Source organism: Osmerus mordax, chromosome 19 (genome assembly GCF_038355195.1).
Source record: "Osmerus mordax isolate fOsmMor3 chromosome 19, fOsmMor3.pri, whole genome shotgun sequence".
Lineage (NCBI taxonomy): Eukaryota > Metazoa > Chordata > Actinopteri > Osmeriformes > Osmeridae > Osmerus > Osmerus mordax.
This window is the reverse complement of record NC_090068.1, coordinates 9,319,544-9,347,054: the sequence shown is the minus strand read 5'-3', so window position 1 is coordinate 9,347,054 and position 27,511 is coordinate 9,319,544. Positions and strand designations below refer to the sequence as shown.

General features: G+C 49.2%; 3 protein-coding genes across 6 annotated transcripts in view; all 3 read right to left on the bottom strand.

Annotated features, from left to right (window-relative positions):
• The window catches only part of camkk1a (calcium/calmodulin-dependent protein kinase kinase 1, alpha a), a 40,009-nt gene extending 26,695 nt beyond the window's left edge, over positions 1 to 13,314 (bottom strand). For all 4 annotated transcript variants that reach the window (XM_067257032.1, XM_067257029.1, XM_067257031.1 and 1 more), the window contains exons 1-2: positions 13,175 to 13,314; positions 1,971 to 2,018 (exon numbers count right to left, since the gene is read on the bottom strand). The gene's annotated coding sequence lies outside the window, so the exon portion shown is untranslated. The remainder of the gene's footprint in view (positions 1 to 1,970; positions 2,019 to 13,174) is intronic.
• Positions 9,767 to 16,093, bottom strand: LOC136963564 (keratin-associated protein 10-11-like). The gene is made up of 3 exons (XM_067257716.1): positions 16,062 to 16,093; positions 15,799 to 15,859; positions 9,767 to 10,504 (listed from the first exon to the last, which is right to left on the bottom strand). Exons 1-3 carry the CDS (start codon positions 16,091 to 16,093, stop codon positions 9,767 to 9,769), a joined length of 831 nt encoding a protein of 276 aa, XP_067113817.1.
• Positions 16,094 to 16,345: 252 nt separating this feature from the next.
• Positions 16,346 to 27,511, bottom strand: part of atp2a3 (ATPase sarcoplasmic/endoplasmic reticulum Ca2+ transporting 3) — a 33,867-nt gene continuing 22,701 nt past the window's right edge. Inside the window, 11 exon segments of the mRNA XM_067257715.1 lie at positions 16,346 to 19,067; positions 19,401 to 19,518; positions 19,607 to 19,724; positions 20,430 to 20,563; positions 21,357 to 21,442; positions 21,594 to 21,796; positions 21,907 to 22,127; positions 22,656 to 22,991; positions 23,184 to 23,402; positions 23,542 to 23,658; positions 25,269 to 25,400. Of these exon segments, the coding sequence (XP_067113816.1) occupies positions 19,024 to 19,067; positions 19,401 to 19,518; positions 19,607 to 19,724; positions 20,430 to 20,563; positions 21,357 to 21,442; positions 21,594 to 21,796; positions 21,907 to 22,127; positions 22,656 to 22,991; positions 23,184 to 23,402; positions 23,542 to 23,658; positions 25,269 to 25,400 (1,728 nt within the window). The 3' untranslated portion in view covers positions 16,346 to 19,023.

The window sequence follows — 27,511 nt, the reverse complement described above, 5'->3', positions numbered from 1 at the left end:
CCAGGGCCAGGGGAAATGCACTTCCCTATACATCTGCCAAGACAGAGAGTAGAGACACCCCTAAATACATATTAAAAAGGATATTCCCCACACACACACACACACGCGCACACACACACACGCACACACACACTAAAATCCAACCATCTCCAATGGCAAAAGGTGTCTTGTGTCTGTGTCTCCTATACATTGCTTAGTCCTTGAGCACATCTGTGTTTATGTGTGTGTTTATTCACTAGTGGGTTGACAACCTCCTACCTTCAGCTCTCAACACCCCCAACTGAAACACTGTCTTGTGACTTTGCAGAAGTGAACTGGTCATAGTTCTCTGAGAAAACGCAGCAGTCTCAATCAAACTGTGCTGTGAGGAATTACAGTGACGCAAGGGAATCCAGGCTGGCTGCCTACGCTATGCCATCTCCCACTCTCTCTGCCTCTAACCCTACCTCTCTCTCCCATCCATCTATCCCTTTCTTCCTCTCACTCTCCCACTCTCTCTGCCTCTAACCCTACCTCTCTCTCCCATCCATCAATCCCTTTCTTCCTCTCACTCTCCCACTCTCTCTGCCTCTAACCCTACCTCTCTCTCCCATCCATCTATCCCTTTCTTCCTCTCACTCTCCCACTCTTTCTCTCTATCTGTCTCTAACCCTACCTCTCTCTCCCATCCATCTATCCCTTTCTTCCTCTCACTCTCCCACTCTTTCTCTCTATCTGTCTCTAACCCTACCTCTCTCTCCCATCCATCTATCCCTTTCTTCCTCTCACTCTCCCACTCTTTCTCTCTATCTGTCTCTAACCCTACCTCTCTCTCCCATCCATCTATCCCTTTCTTCCTCTCACTCTCCCACTCTTTCTCTCTATCTGTCTCTAACCCTACCTCTCTCCCATCCATTTATCCCTTTCTTCCTCTCACTCTCCCACTCTTTCTCTCCATCTGTCTCTAACCCTCTCTCCCATCCATCTATCCCTTTCTTCCTCTCACTCTCTCTATCTGTCTCTAACCCTCCCTCTTTTTTTTCCCAGTCATAACCACAGTGTAGATAAGACTAAGCAGAAATGCTGGGCGGTGGATTTACACCAAGCATGTCATCCTCCTCCAGCAACTCTCCCTCCTCCAGCACCATGCCTGGGGCTGGGCACTAGATTCTGAGGGTGGGTGGAGAGGAACATAGACTGCATGTGTCATGATCAACAGAGCCTGACTCCCTCTTTCAGACAGCACCACAGGTTCAATTCAAATCACTGATAGTCAACAAGATGAAAAAGGCTTAAGGAGGGACTTAATTAGCATCATCGGCAGATATCTGCCTTTCTTGATCTGCTGGTGATGATTTAGCGATGACTGGTGCTCGGCAGATTCCTGTGCTACTGTCTCGTAGGCATTACCAAGAGCAGAGTGGCTGTCTGTCATGGCTGCCTGTCACTGCAGGGTCTACAGAGAGGGGCCTGATGCTTATTGACAGGCTCTCGGCTCCATGAAGCGGAACAAAGCTCACATTGATGGACAACATACAGTGTCCGTGTGTGTGTACATGCAAGTGTTTGAGAGGGCGCCTGTGTGTGTGAGGGGATTCATCGTTAAACTGAGGCCGGTTAAACCCAGTAAGTGGGCACTGCTATATCTATCCATAAATCCCTGATGGGATTGTGGTGCGGGCTTAAGTCCAACTGTTATTGAAGTACTTTCCATTCTTTGTGTCTCACACATTTGTCTTTAGACTGACGAACGATACACAACATTTGCATTGTGTTCATTTTCATGAACATACACATTCAAATAGAAAGGAGGATGTACAGTAAACAATGCATTACAATTTGATTCTTGGTTCACACGCAATGCTCATTGTAATCTGCTGTCCTGAACCATGTTTACAGAATCCCTGAGTTACTGGTACTTTTGACCTTAGCATTGGGTGTTACACAGACTAAGAGTGTTGGACGACAGCATGATCAGTTGATGAATTTACCTCAATCTGAAGGCCTCTGGCTTCCTTTTTAACTGGGCACACTGGAACCTGGGAGGAACAGAGAAGAATCCAATTAACTGGAGATATTTAAATGCATTCTCTGTTCATTACTGTTTTCATAAACAGAAAAAATAAATATGTTTAGATTTTAGTCAAATGTAATTTAGCTTCAGCTTCTATTGAGTTTGGTAACCATGGGAACCCTTCCTTGAACCTGGTCAAAGGTGGATGGTTTAGTAAAGGTTATAGATAAATAGATAAGACAGAATGAAAAGGAGAAAGAGAATCACACACACACAATGACCCGAAGATTTCCCTCCCAGTAAACTTGACAAAATAAACTAAATGTCAGGCCTTTAACAGAGACAATAGAAAGACGATTATACCACAGTTGAAAAAGACCAGCCACATCCGTGCATTTCGATCCTGTACGGACCTTACAGACAGACAACATTTCCCCCCGCTCCACTGACTACCTTTATCTAACACTTGGCCAATCTGCATTCCACAAGCCAGCCCAGCAGCGAAAATGTCAATAGCAGCCCCAGGAGCAGTAGAGCGGCTAGCACCAACACATGCGGGCCTACTTCATAGTCCCCATGCCTCTATTTAGCCTCAGCAAAGAGAGCGGGATCACTGCCAAGTCTATATTTCCACAGTCCAAACTAAACAATCCTACAGGATTTTCGCTGAATCGGTTCAAAGGACAAATGTCAAGAATGAGAAGTGATCCAATAAGCGGATAATATCCACTTTGTTCTAAACGGTAGAAAGTTACTAGGGCCCGCAGTCATGAAACGAGATTGTAGCTGGTAAAGGACACTTTCCAAACTGCGTTCCCACCGTCACCCCACACCCAGGGCTCACTGGCTCTGAAACAGAGCGGGGTATTAGACATGGGAGGCTGGCTGTTCTCCCTGCCACACCCCTCCAGGGCCCACAGCTTGGTTCATCCCTGCCACACCCCTCCAGGGACCACAGCTTGGTTCATCCCTGCCACACCCCTCCAGGGACCACAGCTTGGTTCATCCCTGCCACACCCCTCCAGGGCCCACAGCTTGGTTCATCCCTGCCACACCCCTCCAGGGCCCGCAGCTTGGTTCATCCCTGCCACACCCCTCCAGGGCCCGCAGCTTGGTTCATCCCTGCCACACCCCTCCAGGGCCCACAGCTTGGTTCATCCCTGCCACACCCCTCCAGGGCCCGCAGCTTGGTTCATCCCTGCCACACCCCTCCAGGGCCCGCAGCTTGGTTCATCCCTGCCACACCACTCCAGGGCCCACAGTTTGGTTCAGGTCTGTTGGGCCGTCTCATCTGTCACATTTCGTTTCAGTCTAGGTGCGATGGTGACACGCTAGGTGCCGAGGTGCCGTGCGGAGGGGACGGACGGGTAAGTATGTGTGTGTGTGTGCGTGTGTGTGTGGGGGGGGACGTTGTGAGTCTGAGCTGGCAGACACGTGGAGGGGTGGTCCAGATGCTGGCACAGGAAATACAACAAATAATTAAGAAGACAGAACAGAGGGGAGATCAAAAAACCCTGCCGAGGGTTTGTCGTCACACGGTGGATAGAGCAAGTGTGCCGCACATTCATGTGGAAACATATTGACCACAGGCCATGGATAGTTGCCATTGACATGAGAGTATAAACCTGTAGGCGGTTTTACAATGTCCTTAGCGTTGTACCAACAGTGAGACTGTGTGAGTGTGAGTGGAGACCAGCTGATCCTAACAGGGATATCTCTAATCAGTGAGGACACAACGTAGCCAGACAGGAGAGAGCAGCCAGCGTGGGTAAGACAGAAGCCCAGGGGAGACTGGCTGGGTGTGTGTTTAATAACTAGGACAGACTCTAGCAGCTTAGGTGGCGAGTGGAACAGGATGTCCTTAGCCCATAGCACTGATGGGAGGTCTATTACTGAGCATAGCTGGCTTAATCTTTAGCTGTGTTTTAGCTACATGACTGACGCCGACACACAAAATGGTACAGTGGTTAGATACTGACTGCTTCTGATACTGATATATATAGTACAAACACCTTTATTCATCATACAGTTGATTCGTGAAAAGATAAGTCTACCTGACAGGGCTCTCAGCAGTGGACAAAGCGGAAAAAAACATGTTTGTTTACCAGCTGTAGACATAGATATATATATATATATATATATATATATATATATATATATATATATATATATATATATATATATATATATATATATATATATATATATATATATATATATATATATATATATATATATATATATATATATATATATATATATATATATATATATATATATATATATATATATATATATATATATATATATATATATATATCTATCTATATATATATATATATATATATAAAGGCAAGATGTCTTACGGCGGAGTCTAGAACGTCCGCACATGGCGGCCATCTTGCTACAGTCAACTCGCTCACCCATAACATTGTGTTGGTGCTACATGTACTTTTAAAATAACCATACCTTGCTCAATTTTCAAACCATTTTTAAATGGTTTGGTTTGTTAACAACGTCAGAGATGTCGTTATGCCACTGCATACTTCTCTTAAAAAATATATATATATATATATATATATATATATATTTATTCATAAGTATGCAGTGGCATAACGACATCTGACAAACCAAACCGTTTAAAAATCGGTTGAAAATTGAGCAAGGTATGGTTATTTAAAAAGTACATGTAGCACCAACACAATGTTATGGGTGAGCGAGTTGACTGTGCGGACGTTCGACTCCGTTGGCCCGGAAACGCGGACGAGACATCTAGCCTTTATATACATCTATGGCAGTAGACACATATTGTAGACCGAACCACAAACCTTTTCCAAAAGGAGGTTTTCCATGTGCACATGCTGGGACTACCGTAATCCAAGGCACTCTTTAATGTAATCAAGTGGATTAGACCTGGCAGGTTTATGAACACATTGGCTAGTCCTGATACTGAGCCTGTCAACCCCAACAACACCTGAGGATGACCACTACATACGAATCAGCCTGTCCAGACGGCAACAAAAAGCATCCGTCAATGACAAAAGGAAAGAAATACCCTTAGAGAATCCCATCCAAATCCAGATCTAACCTCTCAGAGACATGTCGCCCCACGGACACTAAGTCTGGGATTACAGATTGGGAGGATATCAGAAGAGGAAGAGGGAAAGGGGAGACTTGTTTTCCTCTACTCACACTCAGAGATGGCCTGGAGTTTCAGCATTACTGGCTGTCGATCCAGAGCCAGGGGGCTCAGAGGAGGAAGACCCACCCCCCCCTTCGGTCCCTTGCGTCAGGGACAGACAAGTCCAGGAGAACCCCCTTCCCCCCAGCCACGCTGTCCGATGAAGACAGCTATCCAACGGCCCTTCCACAGGCAGCCCAGATGAGCCTGCATGGTGTGGGTGGATATGAGGTCAGAGGGGTGGAGTTGGCCCGAACTGTAGCCACTCCCCCAGGTCCCTGACTGGTGGAGAACACGTGAGCACTGGAAGCCACTAGCTGTGCTGTCTACTTATTAAGAGGGGTTAAACCAGTGGTGGAGGGAGGGGTGGGGAGACAGAGACATTGAATGAGAAAGAGAGGGAAAGAGAGATTGAGAGAGAGAGAAAGGAGGATTAAAGATAAGAGTAATCACATCCAGAGGTTGAAGAGAATCTGGCCAAGCAGAGGTCAAGAGAAAAGTTCCACACATAATAGAACAACATCCCTCACAATGATGTATGACGGTACATGGAACCATATCTGGTGCGAAACTGGTCCCAAAGACTTTTGTCAGCAGGTTTTCAAACACATCTACTCAATGGAAAGAAAAAAAATGTAGATGGAAAAGAGGCGGGGAGGGGCAGGCAGAGAGAGGAGAGAAAGAGAGGGGGGAGAGATTGAGAGGGGAGAGAGAGAGGCAGAGAGAGGAGAAAGAGGCGCATGGACAGCAGAGTGCAGGGAAGACAGGCAAAGCAATAATGTCGACAATAGCATCTGAGAAATATCTCTCTCTTCAAAAGGTGCCAAGAATTCTTTGAACCTGGACGAGATTAATCTGTTGCTCCCACAGTAGAATCCCACCTACAGGGAGAGATCCTCCATGCCACTCTCTATCCCTCAGTGTGGTATAAAGTCCCAACAGGCTCTACACCATCTCATCCTGTTAGTGTAACAGTACCATTAGCATTAGCATCTGCCAGCCATCAGGCTTCCATGTCAGACCTAGATAGGGACTTGGAGCAGCTCACCCATCTCCCTGATGGAATGCCTGGCAGCTGGAATTTCTATAGAGACTGTTAAAAGGTGGGCTGTCAGAGGTTTCATAGCAATCAACTACAAGACCCTCAAGCCTCTAAGACGAGAAATGTCTGGGCCTCATGTGGAATATTTTGGGATGTAGTTCTCATGCCAGGTTGAAGAGAGCGGTCCTTCCTTCAGCTAATGAATCTCGTGCCGTCAGCACAGCACAACATATTTCAGAAAACGATCATATTGTTAGAATTGGATGTATAATATGAAAATGATGTGAACAAACAAGTTGCATGTCTTGAGGAAACTGAGTATTTTAGATATGGACAGTTGTGGGTGTGGGGGTAGTTATTGGGTAACTACCGAGGCAAGCAAATCCAATTAAAATGGAGAAGGAGTAGTGTGCTGTACTGAGTAAACAAGAGAAATCAAATGAGCCATAGTCCCTACTCCCTAGCCATGACAGCTGCCATTAAAACGGAGAGGCACACTGTGTGTGTGTGTGTGTGTGTGTGTGTGTGTGTGTGTGTGTACACAGAAAGCATGACGAGAACCTGTCGAGCAACCCTTAGTTCTAACACTGTAACAGAACTAGGAGGAGTTGTTCTCAGACCAGGTCTGCTGGGCTAACGAACACGAGGTCTTTCACTGGAGTTACTCCCGACCAGAACAATGCTGCATCAGTGGCTCGGAGGAAGAGAACGTGCTTTGTTAGCCGCAGTACGGACGGCAGAGCTTTCATCGTTTTGGCATTTACATTTAGTCATTTAGCAGACGCTCTTATCCAGAGTGACTTACAGTAAGTACAGGGACATTCCCCCGAGGCAAGTAGGGTGAAGTGCCTTGCCCAAGGACACAACGTCAGTTGCATGACCGGGAATCGAACTGGCAACCTTCGGATTACTAGCCCGATTCCCTCACCGCTCAGCCATCTGACTCCCATCTCATTCCCTTGGCATTCATTCCTCGGTAATGCGATTTCAAGTGTGGTCTGAACTGACGCTCACTTGGTAGAGATTGTGTACCAAAACCGATGAAAAGGCACAACTCCTCTCTTGCTGATTCCTATTCTACACAAAACAGGTCCGTCTTAAGTGCAGACGCGGTTTGAAGAATTCTCTAAATACCCATCCGATGAAGCACCCACTCAGCCAACGACCACAGCGGTCTCTAAGGAACCAAACAAGACTTCTGCTTCTGTTGATTGTCTGAAAGGTCAGTGTTATAGGAGGACCGTGATGAGCTAGTCAAGACCTAACAGAAATCACCACAGTGCAAACGTACAGTACGATAGCCTTGCCATGATTCACCGCTGCCTCTCAGCAGGAAGTTCCTAACTGGCAGCAGGCAAAGATCTCAATTTTTTTGCTCTAATGGATTATCTGATTCAAATCGCTTCGTTCCATTCTTAACAGCCAAATTAAACCTATTAGCTGTCTGATTAATGCATCGTGGTAGGGTGGGAAAACACACGTGTCCAAGGACTAAGTTAGGAAAGCTACAGAGTTCAACGTAATGGGCAGCTGTGGAGAATCCCTGCCAGGATACCCTGTGGTTGGCATGTATGGATCTCCTAATACAATGTCCAGCGTGGCAGACGTGGGGATGACAGGCATGACCAACGCCAGCATCAGCGAAGTACCTGTAGCACGGCGAGGACCTGGCCTCCCCAGCTCCCCCTGTTCTGGGACGAGGCAGGCTCCACCCTGCAGAGCTGCTCTCAAGGACAACCACACCTGCTCAGGCATCAAGAACAGCTCGCTGTCCTCCCAGTAGCTTTTCAGAAGCAGTTTAGACAGACAACCTACCAGTGTCTCCATTGGTTGACATGCATATTTTAAAACGGAAAAGCCTGCACAGCATAAGGATGAGAGTTACCCCCCCCCCCCCCCGCCCCACACACACACACGCTCAATCTCAGTCACTGCTACCCTTGCCTAACCTAAATACAGACCCGATAACAAGAATGATTCCAAGTAGGCCATCAACAGAACAACACCATCTGTGACTCCGAATAGTTTGTTTTGACAGACTGCAGGCCTATCTGCTCGTTCTGGTCAGCAGTGATTCAGGGAGAACTTTGGTGGACTGGTGCACATGCTTTCATCTGAGTAAATTGAAAGTGAACCGACACCGACTGCTCATAATGACATACAGCGTCTCTCACAAGTCTCAAATGAAAAAGATCTGCACAATAACTCAGCTGTCCAACCATGGAAGGAAAGATTTAAATTGAAATAGATAATTATATTTCGACAGCTTCTAGAAAGCCTGCGTCGTCTCATGTCGACCCAGTGGGCTGAAGCTACAGCTACAGAAGGATATGGAGCACAGAGGGATGGGGGACAGTTCCGGAAGCCAAACTCTCCCAGAAAGCCCGACTCCAGGCTGAGCAGAGGGCCAGAGACACAGCACAGCCATCTGCCCACTCAGCCTGCCGCTCACCTGCCATGGAAACAACAACATTCGTGATGACTCGGTGGACTTGCTGGGGGAAGCAGGAAGTTATGTGCGACATGACCAGTCATGGAGGGAAAACTGAGCCAGAACCCCAAAAAACTAAAATGTCTGTTCAACGCCAGATGACTTAAGAGCGGGTCTTCTCGTCTTTGGGCTTTGAGTGGCGCTTGAACGAGCTCATCCGTGTTGCCGTTGACCTTCCATCCCCAGTCACAATCTCTACCCGCCACTATTCCTATCATTGGACAAACTCTTGGGCCAATAAAAAATGGACCAGAGCCATGTTCTTCATCCAATACCTTGCTTGACAATGCCTTGCAAACATTTACAGTAAACCTATGAGTGTTAGGCTGATAAAGATTTGAAAACGTAAGTGGCTCGTGGCAGATAATCTTACTGTGAAGCCAAATGGTATGGTATGGTACTTAGGGAGCCAGTTAAAGAACAAATCATAAAAGACACAAAATATAAAAGCATGATAAAAATATGTCAGTGACCTTTAAACTTGTCCCCAGGCTTAACTCTATTTGTACCTGAACTTTCATTTGGTTCTACTGGCAGTATTCATTTCCTTTACCCGCCCAAATCATAGCCTTATTTTTCGGGAGTTTCGGGATTGAGGATCTTGTATTGTAGCAACGTGGATAGAAATCCATTTGCTTGTGAACCACTTCCTCAAGCTGAACAATGATCCTTCTTCTGAGGAGCAGACAGAGGGATGGGGGGGTATACAGGAAGATTACTGAGGTTGACTCACAGTCCCGGGCACCCCCAGAGTCATTCATAGTTGTAATTTTATTAATAAAAGGCCTTTCATCCGTAGAGACAAGCGTGGTGCGATGTGAACTAAGAAGGACCTCGACCTCCATCTACCTGAGTGCTGTACCACAGCCAGAGGAGGAGAGGGTCATATTTTGAGACACACAAACACATACACCTTGCAAAAACCACGGCACGCACGCACATAGAATAATTCATAGCAGCACATCATCTCGGAGCCGAGAGCGCTCCGAGAGAGAGAAAAGAGAGACAGGCTCTGTGGGAGACCAGAACAAAGACAGGATCAGTGGATTTTCATGAGGCTCACAGCCCCCCATCGCCCTTACACAGAGACACAGCACAGCCCTTACACAGAGACACAGCACAGCCCTTACACAGAGGCACAGCACAGCCCTTACACAGAGGCACAGCACAGCCCTTACGCAGAGGCACAGCACAGCCCTTACACAGAGGCACAGCACAGCCCTTACGCAGAGACACAGCACAGCCCTTACGCAGAGACACAGCACAGCCCTTACACAGAGGCACAGCACAGCCCTTACACAGAGACACAACACAGCCCTTACACAGAGACACAGCATAGCCCTTACGCAGAGGCACAGCACAGCCCTTACGCAGAGGCACAGCACAGCCCTTACACAGAGACACAGCACAGCCCTTACACAGAGGCACAGCACAGCCCTTACACAGAGGCACAGCACAGCCCTTACACAGAGACACAGCACAGCCCTTACACAGAGGCACAACACAGCCCTTACACAGAGACACAGCACAGCCCTTACGCAGAGGCACAGCACAGCCCTTACACAGAGACACAGCACAGCCCTTACACAGAGGCACAGCACAGCCCTTACACAGAGACACAACACAGCCCTTACACAGAGGCACAGCACAGCCCTTACACAGAGACACAGCACAGCCCTTACACAGAGGCACAGCACAGCCCTTACGCAGAGGCACAACACAGCCCTTACACAGAGACACAGCACAGCCCTTACACAGAGTCACAACACAGCCCTTACACAGAGGCACAGCACAGCCCTTACACAGAGGCACAGCACAGCCCTTACACAGACAGTCTCAGACAGAAGCACAGTGTTACAGACAGACAGGACAATCAGAGACAGAGGCACAACCCATACTGTACAGCTAACATACCAAACGACGGTAGACCCGAGCCACAGAGCTTTCCAGAACAGAAACCTCACCATCCTAAAAAGACTGTTAGCCTGCTGAGTGAATCATCAATCAGAACTGTTTTCCACTCCGTCCCTGCCTTTGTTTGGCCTCCACGCTACAGCAGCCAACACACACAAGCGCACAAGCACGTGAATAGAAAGTGTTGGAAAAATTGAAGATGGAACACATTTATCCTGTATAAGAATGATTCTGTGTTCAGCATTCCTTGGGTGCAAAGAGGCCTACCCCCAAATCTGAAATCTGGGTAAACATACAAGATCCTTATCTAGGGGCTGAGGATTAGGAAGAAGAGGGTTGGTTTGGTTGTTTTAAGGAGATACTGTGGGACAAAGACTATAGGTGGTCGAGAATCAATGCTTAGCATCGCCCTTCCTTTCTTTAATAGCTTATGCATAAGGACGTTTCTTTCAGATCCATTTGACCTAAAGCCTAGTTTATACAAGTGAGGTTTACTTTGTGGGTTGATCCTCATTTAAAACACTGCCCTGTAGCCATTGGTTGTGTTGCTACATAAACATACCTGCCGCTTCCAGGAATCCCAACTGAGATTCCAGGGAAATTGTCGACTGAGACACTAACAAGGCCATTCTTTTTGAAAGAACAGGGCCATGAAAGACTCTAGCACATCAATTAAGGGTGTGGTGTAGCTTGGATTCGTGACTGTGGCTCTCTGCAACATGCGGTCGGTTCTTCAATCGAACATCAAGAGTATGTCGCCCAAGATGGAGGAGTCTGGTTGGAACCGCTTGTGGCTCTACCTCTCTCCCCACTCCCATCAAGCTCTTTGCCTTCAATCTAACGAAGAAAGCTGGTATTGAAAATGATATCGCCGTCAGCCTCTCCGGCTCCTCTGTCAGATCCTAGTTCCGTCCTGCCATTTCAGAACATCAATAATTAACAGCAGGCCCTTGTTCAAACAAAAGACGGTGGTGAAGACATTGCTCTATGGTCTGTGGACTCGGGAGGTTCTGACGCAGACGGGCACAGAAGGATAGGAGAGCTCCTACTGTGTCCGACGGCTTATCGACGAGCAGCGTGAGGCAGGGGAAGCTGCACTAGAGAGACACAGTCGCACGGCCCGCTCCCAATAGAAAGACCCATTCAAACTAGCCCGTGCTGACTCCCCGTTTCTTCGTTGGAAAAGATGTTTGTGAGCTGGAGAGAGCCACCGTGTGGGACGAGAGCACACAGAATTTAAGACTGTATAGCAGGTCTTCTGTGGTCAGGGCACTGAGCTACTTCCTGTTCATAAGTGCTCATCATCAGAGAGGAAGGAGACTCTGTCTTTCCTATCCCCCGAACAAGATGGATTGCTACCACACCAGACCTGACCACACACAGATAACTCATCTGCTCAGCCTCCCCCCCTGTATGACTACAGAGGCCCAGAGAGGTGTCAAAATGGCTTCCATGCAGGCTTGTTGCACTTGGTGTGATTACCATGATATTGTAAAGTGTTACACGGCGAGAGCTTCCAGCCAGTCAGCAGGAAAAAGAGAAGCAGAAGTGACGCAAGTGTTGCAAACAAAAACAAAATTAACACACCGTTTCCTCAAAGCATCTTTGAGTAATGACAAACTCATTGGCCTAACCAGTCAGACAGCTATAAATACATAATCGAAACGAATTGCCCCATTGTATCCTAATCAAAATGTATAGTGCATAAGAACAACAAGTGAGATGTTTACAGAGACCACTTGAAGTGCTGCACTGTAAGCAGTTAAACCACAATACGTGTTGCAGCAGTGACACAAGCATGGCTTCTCGAGCCACAACAGCTGAACCACCACTACCAGGGTTTTTTTTAACGGTCTACACTGTACTGAGTGAGGCCTCATAGAAATGTGCATGATGAATTAAACACATTTTTCATCAAGCACATTAAGTCAACTGTCACTTTTTGCAAGGTTCCAAACAATACCAAAACGGAGAGCTAAAAATGTACAATGTGGTATGTATTTCGATGTCCTGTAGGCTATGCAGTAGGCGTATATAGTGATCAACCACCAGTTATTAATGAACAAAATCAAATCCTCCATTATAGTATCCAGTCTTGAACATTCAATGTTATTTTTTCTCTGTGGGATCAGACTGAACGTGTGATGAACAAAACCATGACTCCAACAATGTTATTATCACGCCCATTTACAACTACATGATGTAATTATGAATACGACAATATTTTAATTTTTAGGAGATTATGTTAGTCCACAAGACTATGTATCTCTCACTCTTTTCTCCATGTGTGTGTACACTACTGTGTATTCGACGCTAGTGTGTGCGTGTCAAAATTTGACTCAGCAAACAATACAAGGTATAGACAAGAATATTGGCTTAACAGCCTACCGTATATTTTTAGCGATCACAGTGGTAGAACAGCGCATATGAACGTGCAAATATTTTTTGGCCATGTGTTGAAAACGTTGTCAATCTGTTCAAATTTGTTGACAAACATAAAATGACACAACTGTGTCAATTCTAGTGTGCCATATGCCCGAAAGTTTCACTCACCGAATGAGGGGTCCTGACTGGTTTGGAAGCCGGGAGCTCCTGCAACCAGATTGATGTCCCGCTTGGAAATACAGCAATAGTGAACAACACAGAGGCTCTGTGACAGAGCCTCCCTATCTGTCAAATGTCTAAAGCCGAATGGTACAACAACAGTAACCATCGGAAAATACCGTTTAAGAATACCATCAAAAACACGCCCGCATTATTCCCAAACACGCCTCCTTTCTTGGCGATCTATTGTAAGATCTACGCTGAATCACACCCTCTCTTCCGCATTGGTCCAACATTAGACAGCGTTTTCACTCCCTTTCACTCTGGACAGTGTGGACACTGTACAGTATAGATAATGTTAATAATTACTATAAATACAAACTATAAATTTTGACGGTGGGCTATGGGTATGTAGTTTGCTTAGGATATTCACTATAGCCTACGCAGACCTACAAAACCAACTTTTATGATTCGTCAAATATTTCTCTTTTGTCACGTTGGGTCCTAAAATCCGTCAAATTACCGTAGCCTACAACGACTGCCTCAATGACAGTATTTTCTTCTCTTCTCTACCCTTTATTCTATTCGATTCTATACCCATCCGTTCAACAGTATTGTAGGCCTACTGTTTTCTTTTTTGCATCATGTTTTTAATTGACGACATATCTCTAAATAGGCATAAAATACATATTTATTACAATATTATTACATTAAACATAGACAGGCTTCAGGAAAAGGGTTGTGATTCATTCATTTCTGTTTAAGGTTATCATATAGAGGGACTCTTGCAAAAGCTGCCTTTCCTTCTAGGCCTTTTCAACAGGTTACATTTACATTTAGTCATTTAGCAGACGCTCTTATCCAGAGCGACTTACAGTAAGTACAGGGACATTCCCCCCGAAGCAACTAGGGTGAAGTGCCTTGTCCAAGGACACAACGTCAATTGACACGGCCAAGAATCGAACTGGCAACCGTCAGATTACTAGCCCGCTTCCCTCACCGCTCAGCCACCTGACTCCCTGTGAAGGGTGGCTGAGCCTGTGAACAGGTTCACTCCTGTTTCCTGCTGAACGGCCTTGAATACGAAAATATTGAATGCATGTGGTCATTCCCTCAGCAGAACTTGCTCTGCCGCTGTCACTGCCATGACGTAGGTTCATAGGGAGTTTTTTCAGCCTTGGCAACAGCTCCAGCCTCACAGCACAACACACATATACCATGGGATTAGGATGGTCTGTCCCCCCCGCCCACACACCCTCGGTGCTGGGTCACTTTCATCCCCTCTCGCCTCGGAGCAGTTTTCCAGATCTGTGTCCTCGGCCGTCCCTGGCCTGCCACAGCTCCCGCACGGCACAGTGGGACAGGACACGGCCTGTCGTTACTCTCACATGAGTCAGCACCAGTGGCATTTAGCACATCTTCTTATGCACCATGACAGGCTCAAGCCAGGAGGGTTGGCCCAGACTCAGCAGGAACATTGTCGGGTAACGACGCTCTGCAGAGGGCCTCTCCATAGTATGTAAATTCACCTCAGAGAGGCGCCGGGGAAGGCTTTGTCTAGTTTACCTGAGAGTTTTGTGATGGTACTGCACAATAGCAAGGACTCAGACTCAGCAGCCGTGTGTGAGTGTAATCTCTGACGCCGCTCCCCTCTCAACCTGATGACGCGGCGATACACCATTGCAAACATCTGCAATGCCCTCCTGTCATAACGTACAGTACGCTTGGACCATGTCATCTAGGGGTCTCTGCCAAACAACAGATCTCAGGCCACACAAACAAGGGGGAGGAGGGGGCTGAGGGGGCTGAGGGGGCTGAGGGGGAGGAGGGGGAGGAGGGGGCTGAGGGGGCTGAGGGGGAGGAGGGGGAGGAGGGGGCTGAGGGGGAGGAGGGGGCTGAGGGGGAGGAGGGGGAGGAGGGGGCTGAGGGGGAGGAGGGGGCTGAGGGGGAGGAGGGGGAGGAGGGGGCTGAGGGGGAGGAGGGGGCTGAGGGGGAGGAGGGGGAGGAGGGGGCTGAGGGGGCTGAGGGGGAGGAGGGGGCTGAGGGGGAGGAGGGGGCTGAGGGGGAGGAGGAGCATGCTCCATTCATCCAGGAGTGAGTCAACAGCTCCATGCTGCTATCCAGGGTGTGCGCCGAGGCCTCGGGAGGACAATCAGGCAGCTGACTTCCTGGAGCTCTGGGTGGAACTGACTACCTCACACTGATACCGATCCACATCCCAGTCTCCCCAGCCCCCAGGACACCACCTGGGCCCTGGGAATGGCCCCAGGGTGTGTGTGTGTGTGTGTGTGTGTGTGTGTGGGGGGGGGGGGGGGGGGGAGTAATCTCTTTGAGTGAGGTGTGTGTGGTGTTATTCATCTTGACTGTGCATCGTTTGGGTTCAGCAAACATACACATAAGCACACATACATGGATATTATTAGGATATAAAATGCATACAAGACAATATTGCAGTGTCCTTTTCCTTCCCCATATCCCACTCTATAAAGGCAGTGACTGTTTAAACCACAGAGATGGTGGATGGGGGACGAGCTGTTGCCATGGAGAAAGGAATCACACAGCATCCGACGCATAATAATTGCATCAAGTGAGCCCACAAAGTGATGTAATAGGGTTTTCACACAAAGCCTGACGAGGTAACCCGAGGCCATGAAACTGTAGGTCCTGTTGAAGTGGGATTGAAGAGAGCTGCCCCTACACAGAGGAGCGGGAGAGAAAAACCACCACGCTTCCCTCTGGTGAGTGTTCAAGAGCGTCCTTAAGCCCGTCCTTGTCATTACATGGTATGTTACTCGAGCACACGTGTCTGACTAAGAGCTAATGTTCACTCTGACTGCACAGTACAGTGATGCTGTGTATAATCTGACACACAGGTGAGCTCAGGTGCCTGACTCACCATCTCAGCAGGAAGTCTCGATCACCTCGCATCATACCTGCTCACTGCTCAGCCCTCACTTGGCCATTTCACATTTGAATGATCTTTCTTACTTCCGTACAGCGTTTCCATGGCCGCCTGGTGTAAAGTGGAGGCTTTTGAATGGAAAAGGCTTTCTCTTTTAGAAATGATGTTATCGCCATCTACTGGCAAATGATAAACAATACACTTTTCAACTCAGGCAATTTGCAACTGTCTAAAGTTCTATTCTTCAAAAAGAAAAAAATGAAAGCACAAACTATGAGTAAATAACAAGATAAATAATCTTTATTCCATGTCTTTTTCATATATAAAATCATGTGTCCACAATTAATTTCATCAAGGCAATACAGAGTATCCGTTGTATCTGATTGGGTGGATTCAGGCTCCAGAGACCCACGTGTGTTTGCTCAGGCAAAACAGGAGAGAGTGGTCCAATGACAACAGTGGATCTCAGGATTGATCCCTCCCTCACTGATGACAAACACATAGGTGGTTACTTCAGCAGACGAATCCAGGAAACTAGACTGGCTTTCTGACTAGAGCAGCAGACTGGGGGTCAGGGGAGCCTGCAGCCACACCAAGCCCTTCAATATACACGCATAAGACTTCATTAACCAGGATTCATCACTGGTCATTGCTCTGTGCAAACCAGACACACATTCTGAAACCAGATTACTTTCACTGAAATTATCTTTATTACTCATTACCATAACCTTAATTTTTATTTATTTTACACATTATATTCTTTCCCTAAAGTAAAAGACACAGATAACAACAACCGTAAAAACAAACATTGACAATGAATAAACAACTTGACTAGTCTACAAAAAAAAACTAAAACAAAAAAAAAAGATCCTTAGATGTCATGTGCTCAAAGAAAAAAATTAAATGGTTTCTTGCAGCTCTCTGGCTGTTGGTAAGTAGGTTTTGTTGACGCGAGTTATCAAAAAAAATTAAATATTACATACTGTTTAGGCTGTTAATTACAGTAACAAGGTTCCATGCAATCTTCTCCTTTTCTGTACAGAGTTCAAGGATTCAGTAGTAAGTAACAAGGCGGTACAAACCTACACTGCCTGCCTGCCCAGGGGCCTGAGTGCTAGCATGCTTGGTTGCCACCATGGACTAGAGCTGAGATAGGTTGAGAGGCAAAAAAGGGGCCTTTGAGCCCAATGCCACTTCAGGCCTGGACTAAACTTCCACCCTGCCCAGTGACACAGCATCCTGGTTTCCAAATATTTTTCTCCAAATCAAGTTGAGTTGTACAAGACAACAAGAGACAGCTTGTTGCTTAGTATCAGACTCAATATATTACTTTTGATCATCTCTTCAGGATGTAAGCCTAGAGTTTTCATATCTGGTGTTGTGTGCTGTCTGACTGGCTGTCTCCGGCCTAGGCCTGGTGGCAGAGGGCTTTAGGACGAGACACCGGAACGTGCTCCCCCGGAGCCAACCCATCGCAGGTCCACAGCAACCCTACAGACAAGAGCTAAAGAAACAAGCCAAACCTCCGGGGTTCATTCAGTCAAATACATTATTATTAGTCTTTTAAAAACAACACCCACGTGAACCTGGAGCTAAAGGCTAAAGCACTGGCGGTAGCAGGGGGAGGAGAGAGCAGCTCACAGACCGGGGCTGGGACGGCCGACACTCAACACGAACAACGTCGTCCAAGAGAGCGGGAGATGAACTCGTCCTACGGTTTTAACTGTCGCAAAGAGAAGTGAAGCCTCAGGATTCAAGAGACGAGACGATCTAAGGGAGTAAATGCCTGATTAAAAAAAAAAATACATTCATATGTGACCACTGTCCCAAGAGGTAAATGCAACATATTTGGAGCACTACATATTGATCATTGATATTGATTAGAGTGTGCTGATGTTAAATAATAACTAGGGGGGGGGGGGGGGTTGTGCACTTGTTTACAATTTGGTTTGGTTCTCTGTGAGCTGTTCCCTCTGACTCCTCGATAAGAGCTATAGAAAGCAGCCAAGCAGCATTGAGCTATTCACACATTCAGGAGGAGAGACTCCTCCACACAGCCTCCAGGGTACTATGAGTCAGAGCCCAGAACCACAGCTACCTCCTCGGGAGGAAGGGAGAGAGAGGGAGAGGGAGGGAGGGAAAGGGAGGGAGGAGGAGATAAAGAGAGAGGGATAGAGAGAGGAGGAGGGAATGCCAAACGTATCAGCGGAACAAACAGCAGGCAGAGAGAAGGGAGGAAAAGAAGAAACCCAAGAAGAAAGATCCAGAAAGTGCTCTCGGTGGAGACACGGCGCGTTGTGCTGGGATGACAGAAGTTTCCAGATCCCCACAGCCCTCCTCGTGGCAGGGGAGATGCCAGACTCTCTGGTCTTCTCCAGGGTGTGTCCCTCTCCCTCCCTCCACCCTTCCCTCACTCTCACAGCCAGTCTTCTCAACCTCCCCTTCTCACCCTTCTCCTCACTGTTCTCTCTCTCTCTCTGTCTGTCTGTCTCTCTCTCTCTCTCTCTCTCTCTCTCTCTTCCACCCCAGTTATTGCACCACTACGTACTGTACAGAGTAAAAAGCAAATGAGCGAGAGAAAAAAAAAAAAGCAACAAGAATTCGGTGTGTTTCGCAGTTGTGTCAGGCTGCATTCGCCCTGTCACGCACACACAGACACACGCTCGCCGTCTCACTCGTTCACCCAACACGCATGCGCTCACACACACACACACGCACGCACACACACACACACAAACACTACATGCTCTGGCATACGCACCAACACACTCGTTTGTTTCATGCCCTGTTCGTCTCTAGTGGTTGTCGGACATGCAGGAGTCGGGATTGGTGGAGGCAGAGAGGGTTCTATCTTAAAAAAGGAGGAGAGGCATTTGTGTCTGTGTGATGCGGCGTGGTGGCGGGTGGGCGGGGGAGGATGTGATGCGGCGTGGCGGCGGGTGGGGGAGGAGTCTTCTTAGTTCAGCTGCCGTCTCTTCCTGTACTTCTTCTCCTCTTCACCTGTCGGGGTTCAAAGGTGAGATTTGGTCAGTAAACATGACAAACTAGGGTCCAAAGGTGACATTTGGTCAGTAAACATGACAAACTAGTTCTTTGGACCAGTGCATGAAACTTAAAAGGTGGAAAAGGGAGGAATAAATAGTACCTTTTCATAAAAGGCAAGAGGAGAGAGTGTTTAGGCTACACAAGGAATGCAGAAAAAAGAAAGGAAAGAGAGGGATAAAGACAGATCAGTGGGAGGTCTTCCGGAATTAGTCACTAATTGAAGTTAGTTACCCTGAGAATGTGAACCCTGAGAAACTGCTGTTCTGAACCGTGAGGCTCTCCTCCTACCTTCTAAGTGGTTCCTGGAGATGTACTTGAGGGCCTCATCCAGCAGGATGACTGGAATGGAGATCTTCAGCACCACCATCCACTGGGAGAAGTGAAGAGGAGTCACCTGGAAGATGAGCTGCAGAGGGGCGAGAGACAGAGACAGAGAGAGTGAGTAAGTTTATAAGAGAGACCGAGAGAGAGATAGAGGAGAGAACCGTACTCACAGGAAGCGGCTCCACGTGGAGGATGAGAAAGTGGAGGGAGAGGGAGAGGACGATGGCTCCCAGAAGCCAGATGTTTACCCAGGGAGGCATGCGGATCAGGGACTGGTTCTCAGACAGACTGGGGAGGGGAAAGGTCAACATGTACAGTAGCACTAACACAGAACTAACAGCAGACAAAAACTGCTGATGATTTAGTGTATAGCGCTGACAAAACACTGATGATTGAAAGCTGAATAAGGCTGTAAATAAAGCTAGCTAAATAAAATTAAGAGAAAGTTACTACGTCAAGAAAGAAGCTCCCTCAGTCAGTAACCAGATTATGTTAGGATACATCCACATTCAGAGATTAGTAAAGCTCGAATTAAATCCAAACAATGAGCTTCCTCAGCAAATGTAAATACTGTCTGGCTTGGCTTGAGATAAAACCCACTTGCCGCTTGTTCATCTGCCAAACGAGCTCTGCTCCCTCAAACTCCCTTTCTGGTGGTGCTCCCTAGTCATGAGACCCAGCTGCTCTCTGTGGCGCTCCAGTGACAGGTTTGCTCCATGAGGGAAGACCGGAGGGCAGTTCCCCTCCCTCCTCCTCTTTCCTCTCTTTTCCCCCAAATAACAGAAAGACATGTCCGGATCTGACTGCATTACTACCCAGCGATAACAGACACACTGGAGACAGGAGAGGAGTTTTATACTAATTGATTAATTCGGTGGGGGAAGCCGCACCCAGTGCCAACAGGGGATTTGAGCAAGTGTCTATTTACGTAGTGGAGCCGTCCAATGAAAGAACACAGTCGCGTATTTGAGCTAATCAGTGTTGGCAGCCTACCTGTTGAGAGCATTGAACATCTCTATGGTGACCAGCACAGACAGGGCCATGGTGGTGGGGTAGCGAGACTCAAACACCTCGCAGTCGATCCCCTGGAACATGGGGTTTTCCTCTGTGCACTGCATGAAGTGTCTCTGTGAGGGAGGAGAGAGGGGAGAGAGAAGGGAAGTCAGTAGGCCTCACAATGGAGCCGTCTGGGCCAGGAGGAGATAGGAGGGGGGGGGGGGGGGGAGAGACAGCAGGCCTCATAGTGGGTCATTCGAGAGGAGAGAGGAGATAGGACAGCAGTAGAGCTCAGGGAAAGATAATGACAGCAGCAGACAGGAAGGAACAGTGACGTTCAGCTTGATTCATTTTGGATTCCGTCCAAATCCATTAAAACGAACGGACCGCTGTTTACCTGACAGTCACAGAGCTCATTAACTGATCTAGAGGAGCCTGGCGGATCAGGTTGATGACCAGAGAGTGACCATTGTGCAGGCGTGTGTGTGCACGTGTGTGCACATGTGTGTGTGTGTGTGTGTGTGGCCACAGGGAGTCCCCACGGCCCTGTGTGACCTGGTTCGACGGAGTGCAGGAGGAGGAGCAGCTGGAGAGGCTTGGACGCGGTCCATCGCTCTCTGACCTCGTCCTCTCTCCTGTCACGCTACGGCCTCCCTCACTGCCCGTCTCTAGATCTGTCTGTGTCTATTTATGGGAGGTCAGGGGTCAACAGCCGATGGGCAACGACAGTAACTCATCACATGAGCTGATCCCCCCCCCCTGAGAAGTCGAATATCGAAAACAAACACTGGAGGATTGGATTACCGTTTGTTTTTTATCGTCACACAGAAAATGGAGAGATAAAAGATAAAAAAGAAAGATAAGATAAAAAAAGAAAGAGATTTTGGGATTGAGAACGCAGTCTTGGTGGTGTCCTCTACTCACCAGCTGATAGAAGGACACATGAGGGCCTGCGTCGTCAAACAGGTACCACCAGGTGGCAGCACCCACGGTGCCCAGGCCAACATACCCTAGACAGGAACACAGCCACGCAACCATGGGTTTCTGCTTTAACAAGGAATAGGTAAGCCTAGCTAGTGAAGACTATCTAAATGTGAATGTCCAAAGGAAAGGTTAATCATTTAGATCTGGTCATCTGGTCCCTGGAGCAGACTGCCTCACCTCCGATGGCCAGGTATCTGAAGAAGAGCCAGCCAGAGATGAGGGGCTCCTTGGGGTTGCGGGGGGGCTTGTCCATGATGTCCAGGTCGGGGGGGTTGAAGCCCAGGGCCGTGGCGGGGAGGCCGTCCGTCACCAGGTTGACCCACAGCAGCTGGACTGGGATCAGAGCCTCCGGCAGACCCAAGATGGCCGTCAGGAAGATGCTGTTGATGGACAGACACGTGAGGATCCATGAGGAAATGCTAGCCACTGTGCCTGTGTGTGTGTGTGTGTGTGTGTGTGTGTGTGTGTGTGTGTGTGTCCGTCTCCTCACCAGACCACCTCTCCCACGTTGGAGGAGATGAGGTATCTGATGAACTGCTTCATGTTGTTGTAGATGGCCCTGCCTTCCTCCACCGCCGCCACGATGGTGGAGAAGTTGTCGTCGGACAGAACCATCTCAGAGGCAGACTTGGCCACGGCCGTGCCCGAGCCCATGGCGATGCCGATCTCGGCCTTCTTCAGGGCGGGCGCATCGTTCACGCCATCACCAGTCTGGAGTGGGGGGGAGAGGAGGAGAGGAGGGGATGGAGAGAGCATCGTGAGGCTGTGGCTTATCTAAGAGAAGATCGTCCATCAAATCTAATGATAGCAGTCAGCCTCTCACGTGAGCAGATTTACTGCATAAATACTACATTGTTTCCAAGACCCTTATTTGAGTCCAGCTGTAATGAAATTGACGAGGATTCCAGCCCGCAGTCTAACTGTTTCTGAGTGCGATATCAGGTTCAAACTAGACAGAGACTTCACTTTCACACATCATTCTGCTCCTAGCGTCCCCCCCCCCCCCCTCATCAGTCTGTCAGACAGGAGGAAGTGAAGCGGGGCCCCAGTTGACAGCTCTGAAAGCTACTTCTGAGGGAATAGCCTCATTCAGCCCGTAAGTCACCACGGGTACAAACTCAGAGTCACAATAAATCAGTCTGGGATGAAGCAGGGAGGAGAGGGGATGAGGGGGGTGAGGCCGTGGGGGGGGGCGGGGTTTATAGTAGGCGAGAGGCACCCGCTTAACCCTCTGCTCACCATGGCCGTGATCTCGTCGAAGGACTGCAGGTAGCCCACTATCTTGGACTTGTGGGCGGGCTCCACGCGGGCGAAGCAGCGGGCGCGCTTCACGGCGTCTCTCTGGTCCTCGGGCGGCAGGTCGTCGAACTCGCGGCCCGTGTAGGCCTTCCCCGTCACGTCCTCGTCCTCGTCGAAGATGCCGATGCGCCGGCAGATGGCCACGGCCGTGCCCTTGTTGTCCCCGGTGATCATGATGACGCGGATGCCCGCCTCGCTGCACAGCTGAATCGCCCCAATCACCTCCTTCCTGGGCGGGTCCAGCATGCCCACACAGCCCACGAACGTCAGGCCAGTCTGGAGGGCGAGGCGGGAAATATAGAGGGTAGCGAGAAATAAAGAGAGGAGGAGAGAGAAGAAAGGAGTGGGAGAGAGAGAGGAGGAGAGAGAAAGGCAGAGGGTGAGCGAGAGGAAAACCATGCAGCAGAAACAAAACGACATATTTGAGACCGGCCTCCTCTCTGGGGGGGGGGGGGGGGGGTCTCGTACCTCGTACTCAGCGAACTTGGTGGAGTTCTCCAGGTCCATGTCCGCCTGGCGGGGTGGGGAGTCCCTGGTGGCCAGCGCCAGGCAACGCAGCGTGTCGCGGCCCGTGCCCCAGTCCCTGATCCGAGCGCTCAGCTGCTCCCTCAGGGGCGCGGTCAGCGCCACCTTCCCTGTGCCCACACGCAGGTACTGGCACCGCTCCATCACACTCTCTGGGGCTCCCTGGGTGAGGGGGGGGGGGGGGGGGGGGGGGGGTGGAGAGGTAGGAGGGGGGGGGGTCAACGGTCGAAGGTGAATGACGAGAGGATATACCTTTCCCCCTCTCTTTCGGACGTTGTCTGACGCGGTGCCGCGTGTTCACCTTGATGAACATCTTGCTCTGGGAGCCAGGCTTGTTGGGGGTGCAGTACACAGACATGGACTTGCGGTCGCGGGAGAATTCCAGAGTGAACTCCTTTTTCATCAGCTGCCTGATGGTCTGGGGAGAGACAAGGAGAGAGAAGGAGAGGGAGAGGAGGAGGGGGAGAGAAGGAGAGGGAGAGGAGGATGGGGAGAGAAGGAGAGGGAGGTACAGACAGAGAGAGGGCAGAGAGACAGGGGTTAGAGAGAGATAAATGACATACAGGGGAGACAGAAAAGCAGAGAACGTTAAGTGCTCCTGTCTCCAGGGCTGCTTGGAGACAGGCTTGTATGAGGGCAGCCGAGAGTGCCAGATGGGGTCCTGAGAGGCTAGGCGGCTGGATGGATGGGGGCTCTACAGTGCTTTGTCTAACAGACACTCCCCAGCAGCCTGTCTGCCTACCTGTCTGTCTGTCTGTCTATTGGCACTGCCAGCTACAGGCAGCAGCTAACACCGTCCTTGCCAGACAGCCATCCACCTTGTAAACAACTTCTGTGCCAAACAGGTGGCAAAGGGATACTTTGGCAAGGGACAGTTGCTCTCATGGAAGCCAAAGTGCTGCCACAAGCGACTAGACAAGCTGGCTGAGTTAGAAGAGAAGCCCCTCTATTCTGCCTGATCTTCCGATTGAAATATAGATGAAATATAAAATATTTCGCTGATAAAAATCATTATTAGATCTCCCTTCACTCGTGCATTGTCCTGGTACACCAGTAGATGGCGCTCCGGCTCCAGTCCCCAGGCCTGCCATCCATGTTCCCCCCCCAAAAAACGGGCGAGGTAAACACCAGCCCCCCCCCACCCCTCCCCCCCCCCCCCCCCCCCCCAGCCCAGACGACGGACGTGACCAGACCAGCGCCCAGACGGAGCCTCGCTCCGCCCTTCCACGCCGGGAGGACACGGCGTGCCGCGGCGGGGGGAAGAAGCGAAGCGTGCCCGTAGCTCTCTCCGCCACAGGGATCCCCTCAACGTGGAGTGCATTAGAGAGGACATCCCTGGAAGGAAGGAAGGCCTGACAGGGGACTGGAAAAGTCTAGCAGGCCTCTTCATAAACTCCCCGGGCTTGTCTAAATATTATCTCTAGCCGTCGAGGGCTTGTGTCACAGACGGCCTCCTCCGCTCTTCCTCGCGGCGAGGCCGTGGGGATTCGAGTGAACCTTTATCTGGAGTTCAGTGGAAAACTAGGATCGGCGGTCATTCACATCTGCACTGGGAGCTCCACTCCCACGCCCGTCGACCGGTCCAATCACACACTCCACAAGACGGGATGACCACGGGCTCTTCAGAGACCTGTCTCCCAGACCTGTCTCTCAGACCTGTCTCCCAGACCTGTCTCTCAGACCTGTCTCTCAGACCTGTCTCCCAGACCTGTCTCCCAGACTGAGGCTCCACTGGTCAGCCGGCTCAGACAGGAGGCAGCTCAGTAGCAGATCTCACGAGGAGCTCTTGGCTGGGCCAGAGCTGTAGCCTGCTACACTGAAGCAATCAAGCCTGCGGACAGTAGCCATTATGCCTTTAATCAGATCCTTCATTCACAAAACCCCCCCTCTGCCCCTGGGTACCCAAGAAACTCATTGAGAAGAGCCAAGCTGCTATGGAGCCCATGTCGTGTTCAGGATGGCCCCCCATGTGTTTGAACGTTAGAAGACACACACACACACACACACACACACACACACACAACTTACAGAGTTGCAGGACCCGGCACGCTCCACCTTGCTGAGTCCTGACAGGTCGCTCTTGAAGACGTTCATCTTCTCCACCAGGGTGGTGAGGGCCGTCTCCGTGGACTCGCCCACCTTCTCGTACACCCCCTTGGCCTGGCAGACCGGGAAGGGACACACAGGAAGAGGTGGACAACATCACCATTAGTACGCATGCGGGGGCGAGTCCTGGAAGGTGAACTTAGGCTGCCTAACTCTTGAGGGGTCAACCCAGGCCAGGCAGGCTGCCCACAGCTGCTCCGACGACTCCACACCTCCGCAACCCCCCCTCACACTTCATCTCCGGTTAGACCATCAGACGCTTCATTCAGGTGGCCAGGCGAAAGGTTACAAGCTGTAATTGACTTAGGAACGATTGTCTTTGGAGTTGGTGCTGATCTGTGGACAACCGCAAAGCCCTTTTGTGACATAGCTCATAATCGAGAGAGGCGAGACGAGAAAGTTGGATTTCGTTTGGACGTGATTTGGTTTAGAGTACTGGAGCATACTTTAAGACGCATATTGTAAGCGATGTCTAAATCTATATGTGCGCGTTCTCCCTTTCTCTCACGGCTCTGTATGGTTACCATGATACCGTGGGGATAACAAAAGGGCTTGAGAGAAGCAATCGAAGTCAGACAAACAAGATCACACATTAGAGTTGCATGAGATCATCTGCTATTAGCAGAGCCAGCTCTGTGTGGAGTGAGTGGGTGGAGAGTGTGTGTGTGCGTGCGTGTTTCCGTGTCCATCGCATGTATTTATGATGTGTACACAGTACATTTGTAAGCCTCTCTTGCTTGAACAAAACTGTGGGATGAGATGGCTTTGCATAGCAACCACAAACTCATTTGCATGGTAACCACAAACTGGAGTGTGTATCGCACCTCTCCCGCCCCACATGATGATGAGGATATGTGGTCTAGACGACAGGCAAGTGAATGTGGTGCTGTTCCCCACACCACCCATGTCGAGTTCATGTAAGAATATGTGTTTGTGTAAAGACCTCGTTGTAGTCTCAGTGAGACGTCGTTGCACATGGAACACACTGTCGCCAGCTCTAGTAGTCCATCGTAGTCTCCACACTGCACGGGTGTGTCCCCTTTCAGCCTTCACACACACACACACACAACTTTAAGACAAACATCAAAGATAACGCAACTTCACCTACATACAGCTAGTGTAGTCACGTATAAGGCAGTTGACCTCTGCAGTCGCCGCGCATAGGCATATAGGGGTGTGTGCTGCAGATGGTGTGTGTGTGTGTGTGTGAGAGAGAAAGCGCCAGGGGTTGGTTACATGGCACCATGGCAGCCAGCCTTGTAGAGGCAGTAACAGTTGCTAGTGCAACACCCACACAATAACCCACACTGGGATGTTGCATAATATTATAGGGAATAACACGCAACACACAGACATTCACACACTTCAGCATCATCAAGTCTAAGCCTTTTAGCCCACACAGTAATGTTCAATCCTTACAGCATAGATTCAGGACTATGAGAGTTACAGAGAGGGCGCACCTGGAGAGCACCTATAGTTACAATGAGTCATCTTTGGACTGTAGTCCATCTTCCTATGAGGAAGGAGTGGGTTGAAAGGAAGGGCTGCTGGGTCTTGTAGTCCCTGTCAGGATCCAGACCAGAGAGTTGGTCACTCTGATACAGTCAGGCTGAGATCACAGAAGGCTGTAACATGGCCACAGCAACACTGAACCAATAACAGGCTATTAGTCCAGAGCGATTGTTCTGTCATAAAAAGCCGTATCTTGAGACAAGCTGTGCCCTTTTCAGAAACGTTAAAAAAAAAAATCTTCTGAAAGGCACCAAACCCTTATTTTATCTTCTTGCAATAAAATACTGCTTTATTGCTCTATTCAAAAGCTATACAGAAACCGCACACTAATTACACAAGCTGTATGTTCCAGTGTGTAACAGGAGATGAGGTCTCGGGGCGAGGGGGGGGGGGGGGGCTGGGTGGGAGGCGGAGAGGAGGGGGAGAGACCTTCAAACAGCCCGTTTCCAGCAGATGAATGAAGACAGGGGATCCTGGAGCAGGCAGAGGGAAGGACCTGATGGTGGGCCCAAGGCTGTTCCACTGCAGGCCGTAAAAATAGGTGTCCCGAGGTCGACACACACACAATAGCTTTTCACTGCTGGAGACCACAGGAGTGTGTGTTGTGCGTACTGTGGGCTCTGGGCCATGGTCAACACACACACTTGACATAC

What these genes read in the sequence shown, in the direction of transcription:
- LOC136963564 (XM_067257716.1), bottom strand. Translation starts at nt 16,093, where the DNA reads ATGCGAGGTGATCGAGACTTCCTGCTGAGATG. An exon ending in CGAGACTTCCTGCTGAGATG is followed by an intron (nt 15,860 to 16,061) that starts GTGAGTCAGGCA and finishes TCCTCTGTGTAG; the next exon opens with GGGCAGCTCTCTTCAATCCC. An exon ending in TCATGGCCTCGGGTTACCTC is followed by an intron (nt 10,505 to 15,798) that starts GTCAGGCTTTGT and finishes CCTCTGTGTAAG; the next exon opens with GGCTGTGCTGTGCCTCTGTG.